Raw genomic sequence first — 6,379 nt, 5'->3', positions numbered from 1 at the left:
TGTGGCAGATGCTGCAGTGAAAGGGGGTATGGTGCGTACGCAGGAGCTGGTGGCTGCCTGCGTGCACGTGGCCCACACGAGGCGAGTGGGCCCCACGCAGTCCCAAAGGCACTGACCACAGCGCGCCTGCATACAGTGAATCTGGGAGGCCTTTGGCGTTCGCTATAGCCGTAGTGAATATTCGCTGTGGCGGGGTGGATTTGTGTGGCGAGCGATTGGGGGTAGCGGCGGCGTTCGCTATAGGCAGGGTTTTCGCTATTGCGGGGTTCGCTGTAGCGAGGGAAGACTGTACCTGGTGTCACGTGCATGGCCACTTGCCCATTTGCGTGCTGCCCACTTGCCCATTTGCGTGCTGCCCATTTGCGTTTCCAAGGGGCTCACGTCTGACGACAACAAATCATGGCTTGTGGATTATTTCTATGTCTTCAGTCACAGGCGAATCCACTGAAATTCTATATGATGCCTCGGCCAGCTGCAGTCTGCTCTAACACAGAGGGATAGGGATATCGAAATTGGAATTACAAATGTTGGGGGACCAGTGCCAGAAGCCATTGATACCATGCATCAGTCACTTTTCCAGTGAAGAGTGCGGTCAATGGCTGTGGCGTCGTGCCCCTGCTAAGGGGCGGCCCGCCCACCCAGCACGCTACTTTGTGATGAGTGCTACTGCCGGCGTGCGTTCGCTTGCACACACGCCTCGTGAGCAGCAGTAGCTGCAAATTGCCGAACGCGTGCGCCGGGGCTTTGGAGGCACCTCTATGCTGCTGTCGCTGCACAAGAAGAAGTAACGCAGCAGCCTGCCGCCGCAGCCGTCAGGGATCCTTGCCTGGTCATCCCCGGGTCACTCTCGACCCCCCCATCCCATGTGCTCTACAGCATCAAACGCCCTGCCCCGGCGCATCCCAGGGCTGCGCCAAGGAATGTGGAAGCTACTTCTTCAGGTAAAGCTGGAAGAAGACAGCCGCCAGGATCAGCAGCAGCGGGATGAGCAGCCCGAATGAAATGCCCGAGCCGGCGCCACTGCTGCTGGAGGCCGCTGCCTTGGCTGTGATTGGCGCCGAGTCGCCGCCCTGTCACGGGTTGCAGGTGTGCCATTCGCTGTGATTAGGTGCAAGCACGTAGGGACAGGCTAACGAAGCAGCAACGGGCGTATGCCAAGCCGCACAACGTGTCAAGGCCCCCCTGCGCATCAGGAAACCGCATGCACTGCTGCCTGCAACCATGCCTTGAGCAATCCTGTTGCGACATAGCCTGTTTGTATGGGCCCATCGCGCGCTCAGACCTAAGGCTCAGGCATACAACAAAAGCCATGCGCCCCATTGCTGCTGCGCAGCTGATCGCAGGGCTGCTGCTGGGCCCAACACTGTGCACAACCGACGCGCGGCGCCGGGGCACTCACTGCGTACTCGCCGATTTGGTACTTGTTCAGCATTTCCCGTGCGCTGTTGCTGTGCCCAATCTCCTCAAAATCCTGGGTGGCGTCCTTGCCTGCAAGCAACCCCGCCAGAGACGTGCCTTAGCGCCCGGTTCAAGCGAGCACGGCAAGGCAGCCCGCGAACAGAGTGGCCACGCTCAAGCCCCTCGCCGCACCTGATGACGTGAGAATAACATCATAGCCACCCGGGTGCTCCTCCAGGAAGGAGGTCACATCATAGACTTTGCCTGCGGGCGGGGGCGCCGGGGCAGCTGTTCAGCGACAGTGCTGCTGTCTGGCGAAGCCTCTCGTCCGCCCCGCGGCCCTGCTGGCCCCCTGCAAGCTATAACTCTTGTTGTTGGTCATGTAGGCCCACCGTGCACGACCAGCCAGCAGTCCTTGTCCGAGACATGCTGCTTGCAGTCGTCGATGGTGTAGGTCACCATGGCGAAGCTGTGCTGATCGCTTGCGGTGCACGAAATGTATAATTGCAGTCTGGTGAGGTGCGTGGCAGCCGACTTTGCCTTTGCTACCGTGCGGTACACCAGTCTCACCGCAAGGAGTGATTGAGTGAGCACGAACCAACAACACTGTACGTCGTTCATCATTACCGTAAAAGCAGCACGACGACAACTTTAGTCCCGACCACATGTGCTACCTACGAGCGTAAGTCGCGCGATGGCCGCGACGCGTCGACGATGGCCGGCTGTCGGCCTGTCTTTGGCCATTCTGGTCTATGGGCACTGACAGGAGCCAAGGCTGCCGTCGTTGAGCAGGGTACCGTGTGCATGATGTGCATCTCGTCCATGCGCGCATTGGTTACAATCCAAGGCACCGCCCACAGTCGTCAGTGTCAGAAAGCCCCTGGGGTAATCCAGTGTTGGCTGCTCGTCATGTAAGTAAGATTCGCTCTGGAAAAATGCATGGTGTCAAAAACTGACGAGCAGGTGGATGATTGGCGCGGGCACCCAACTTGCCCACTTCAACCAGGCGCAGCCTGTGCAGGCCCTGGAATGCACCACCTCCAGGGCGCTTGCACTGTGCGCTGTGCAGTGTGCACAGTGGATGCTGGCGGGAGCGACAAGGCGCTTCGCATGGCGTAGTGAATGTACGCCATGAAATTCACCCAGCAGAGCCTTGCGTGTGTGCTAGTTTGTGCAGATCACAGTCAAATTTGTTGACATTACAGTATGCGCGACCTGCAAAAAAGCAAAGCACCTGCCAGGAGGGGAACGAAGGTGTGTGCACGGCGACCACGGCGCTGCCGGCCACCACCGCCCCAACCCTCAGCCGCCCCACCCATTGTCACTGTTCCCGCCCTGCTCGCCGCCCTGCCTGGGCACATGCTGCCGTCGCCGCGACGGCAACCGCGCCTCCAGCTCTCTGATTGCCTCATCCAAAGTGTCGGGTGCAAGGGCGGCACTGCCCTCAGCCGCCGGCGCCGCCCCAGCCGCAGCGCTCAAACGCGCCTCGGTAACGTGGTCGCGCCAGTGCTCCTCTTCCCATTGTTGCTCCTCCTGCTGCTGCTGCTGCTGCTGCTGCTGCTGCTGCTGCTGCTGCTGCTGCCCTCCCACCTTGGCTGGGCCCCACCCCGCCCCTGCCGCCCCAGCACCACTTTCTCCGCTGCCGCTGGCCTCCTGCAGCGCCTCCCGCTCAACACGTTCGATCGCGGCTGCGACAGACGCCTGGTGGGGCGGCAGGTGGTCGTGGCGGAACTCGAGGTACGGCGTGTTGCGCGTCCGCAGCACCTTGGCGACGTGCCGCCGCAGCCGGAACGCGCAGCGCTGCAGCGCCGCCTCGGCCGCCGCAGCCGCGCCCGGGTACGCGTCCCACAGCACGTGCACGGTGCGGCGGTCGTGGCTCAGGCGCACGCGGTGCACCACCAGGCCCAGCCGCTCCACCAGCTGCTCCCGCACGACCGCATCCGCAAGCAGCGCCCCTTCGATTGCCAACTCGAACCGCCCCGACGCGCGCCGATGGCCGATGTTGCCGTCGTCGCGCGAGGGGACGTGGTAAGGCACGCGGTAGTAGGCGCCTGCCTCGTCGATGTCGGCCGTGGAGGAGGTGGCGCCAGGCGCGTCCTCGGCGCCCTCGCCTGCTGGGTGGGCACCGCAAAAGTAAACATGGAATGCTGGCTTCACGCTGCTGGCAACTGGTGACGGATTTGCAACTTGCGCTCACCAGTGCTGGTGCTTCTCTGCCGCGCCGCGGCATGCTGTTGTGAGAAGGTTCGAGCGGCAAGCGCTGCTGCGGCCGACGGAGCAGCGCTTGCTACCGTCGACGCATCTGCCTGCAGCAAGGATCCACGGCTTGCTCTCAGGGCGCTAAGCACCTGAGCAAGCCGCGGTAACAGTGGGGTCAACATGCGCTACCAACTTCGCCGCAGCGGCTTATGGCCAGATCGGTAGCATGCGCAGGTCACCGGAAAAGCGTACAGTAGCTAACATCAACTCGTTGAATTCGCGGTTCTATGCGAATCCGCTGCAGCCCGATTGCGTGTAGCATTTTGCATATTCAAGTGGGCTTTCGGGTGGAGCATCCCCCGCCATTGACCCTTTGGAAGCCTTGGAGCGCGTGCATCTTATCGAGCCCCTTGGGATTGTCTATCAATTGGTCCCAGCTCGTCGCGTCACTTGTCAGGGTGCCCCGTGTGCAGGCGTCGCAGCTGCCCTTGAACAGATCACCTGGCTGCGCACCACCCGCCTGAACCCCCCACAAACGTAGTTACCTGCGACACATAGGCTGATCGATACCGGTGTCGCAACATATGACCGCGAGTGGACTAAAGCGCGGCACTATGAGGGTCCTCACAGCGATCCTGGTGATTCAGGCCGGTGAGACTAAGTGATTATCCGTGTAATCATCCCGTGCATCCCGCACCCTGCTTCGCCTGCCCAGGCAGCATGTGCCAGGCGCTGACGAGGTGACTTTGAGCGCCTCCCCCGCGCGCCGCCCTCGTGCGCCCCGTGGGACGCAGTCCGGAGCCTCCTGCAGCCAGCACATGCAAGCTTACTGGATCGCCGCTTGGTTGACGAGGCGCGGATGGCCAACTGGGGCCCCACTGTGCCCGACGACGGCGAGGTCCCGCGCATCAGGGCCACCCTCTCGGTCAACGTGGACGGCTGGAGCAAGCAGGTGCCAGGCAGCTTCCTGGGCATCTCCCACGAATGGGTGGCCGCGGAGGAACTGGCTGACCCAGATACGCTCCAGCTGCTCAAGGACCTCGCTGCTTACGGCACAGGTGATCCTGCAGGGAAGAAAGGGGACATTGCAGTGTCACTGGGGTGACATTTGCTGGGGTGAGCGCGCAGGGTCACGGCACAGCCGGCCTGCGCCAGCAGGACCGCTTTGCATTGCAGCACGCGCCATCAGCGGGTGAATGTGGAGCTCCGTCTGCGTTTGTGTCACACACGCGCGCACATTCTTGGGTGACACCGCACACCCTAGGTGCCTTGGTGATGCGCATCGGCGGCGGCAGCACCGATCTGCAGAGAACTGTCCCAGGCCCGCGAGTCTGGGCTGCGCTGCGGAAGCTGCACCAAGAAACGGGTGAGCTGGCGGCAGCGACAGGGCAGTCCCAAGCGATAAGCCTTGTGCGACATGGAACGGCGTGCGCGACTGGCACCGAAACCTGACAACAGGGAGCAACCAAAGACCACGGGGTTGCGGTTTAGAAACGAAAGCTGCGCTGCGTCATGGCTTGAGCTCGAAGCCGCTGTTGCAAGACCGATTGTGCTCGTGCACACTAAGACGCTCAGACATGCGTGCTCATGAATAGCTGTTCACACAACACCAAGCTCACCCGCTCACAAACGACACTCCTGCACATCCAGGGGCTGTCTTTATCCTGGGTATCAACTTTTTGGCGGAGGACTTCCAACTCACGCAGCGCCAAATGCAGGCCATTCGCCGCGAGCTGCCCAACGACGCAGTGCTGGCCATTGAATTGGGCAACGAGGTTAGGGGCCGCGCCGGATTGGGGCTGCAGAGACGTGTCCGCCCTGAACTGCGGGTGCTTGGGAAGTCAACCACAGAGCACTGCGCTTGCGGGTCGCTTCCTGCTCGCTGGGCGCTGCACGCAGGGGCCGTGGGAGCCGTGCAGCCTGCTATCGGCCAGGAAGGCTCGGGCGCCACCCCAGGTCGTGGCCGAACGCAGCCTCGCCTGGGGAACCCAGCAGCCCCTGCCACCCAGCCGTCCTCGTTTCCCTCCTCCCTCCCCCCTCCCTCCGCCCTGCGCCAGCCCAACTTCTACCCGAAGAAGCGCAACAAGGACACGGCGGACTACCTGGCCTGCTGCTACGTCAACGACTGGAACGGCTGGGCGGTGCCGCTGTCCTGCCCCGCGGGGTCCGCCAGCTGCTGGACGCAGCAGTTTGCGGGGCCGGCGTGGGGCCACGTTCACATGAGCCCCGAGACGCTGGACTGGTTCCTCAGGTGGGGCCCGCTGCGGAGCGGTCACAGCCACCACCGGGGCCGAGACTGCACGAGGGGGTGCCGTGCAGCCGCTACTGTACTAGTAATTGGGTTGCGCCTTGCTTTGCGTCACGCAAGGCGCGGTGTATGTTTGCGTGTCTGCTTTCACGCGTCCTTGCCCCCCTCCTGCATGTGCACACATCTCTGCATATGCAGCATGCATGCAAGCAAGCGCGTACGCAAGGTTGCATCCACGCGTACCAACTTGCTTTCCAGCCACCCCTCCCCCCACCTCCACCCTTTGTCTGTGACCGAGCCGCTTTCCGACGCGTCTCCCAGGGTGAACATCCGGTGGGTCAGCATGGCCACGGTGCACTGGTACAAGGACCGCGCAGAGACCTTCAACACGGCCAAGTCTCTGCTGGACGAGGCCAAGATGCGGCGCGACGCGACGTCGCTCGCCAAGCTGGTGGAGACGGCCGGCAAGTGAGCGGCGCGCGCGCAGCATCATGCGCCACTGCCGGCCGCGGCTGAGCGTCTCTCGGCGGTTTT

General features: G+C 62.7%; 3 protein-coding genes across 3 annotated transcripts in view; 1 reads left to right on the top strand and 2 right to left on the bottom strand.

Annotated features, from left to right (window-relative positions):
* Positions 1-929: 929 nt before the first annotated feature.
* Positions 930-1,860, bottom strand: MNEG_9080 (cytochrome b5; the record flags this gene model as incomplete). Its single annotated transcript, XM_014042449.1, has 4 exons — positions 930-1,070; positions 1,400-1,488; positions 1,591-1,662; positions 1,791-1,860. 4 exons carry the CDS (start codon positions 1,858-1,860, stop codon positions 930-932), a joined length of 372 nt encoding a protein of 123 aa, XP_013897903.1.
* Positions 1,861-2,700: 840 nt separating this feature from the next.
* MNEG_9079 (hypothetical protein) lies at positions 2,701-4,319 on the bottom strand (the record flags this gene model as incomplete). The annotated part of the gene is made up of 2 exons (XM_014042448.1): positions 2,701-3,509; positions 4,295-4,319. 2 exons carry the CDS (start codon positions 4,317-4,319, stop codon positions 2,701-2,703), a joined length of 834 nt encoding a protein of 277 aa, XP_013897902.1.
* Positions 4,320-4,456: 137 nt separating this feature from the next.
* The window catches only part of MNEG_9078 (hypothetical protein), a gene marked incomplete at both ends in the record, with an annotated part of 4,183 nt that continues 2,260 nt past the window's right edge, over positions 4,457-6,379 (top strand). Inside the window, 5 exons of the mRNA XM_014042447.1 lie at positions 4,457-4,655; positions 4,862-4,963; positions 5,248-5,372; positions 5,655-5,848; positions 6,167-6,313. Coding sequence (XP_013897901.1) covers positions 4,457-4,655; positions 4,862-4,963; positions 5,248-5,372; positions 5,655-5,848; positions 6,167-6,313 — 767 coding nt within the window. The remainder of the gene's footprint in view (positions 4,656-4,861; positions 4,964-5,247; positions 5,373-5,654; positions 5,849-6,166; positions 6,314-6,379) is intronic.

The sequence above is a fragment of the Monoraphidium neglectum genome, assembly GCF_000611645.1.
Source record: "Monoraphidium neglectum strain SAG 48.87 unplaced genomic scaffold scaffold01812, whole genome shotgun sequence".
NCBI lineage: Eukaryota > Viridiplantae > Chlorophyta > Chlorophyceae > Sphaeropleales > Selenastraceae > Monoraphidium > Monoraphidium neglectum.
This window is presented reverse-complemented; position numbering and strand designations above follow the sequence as displayed.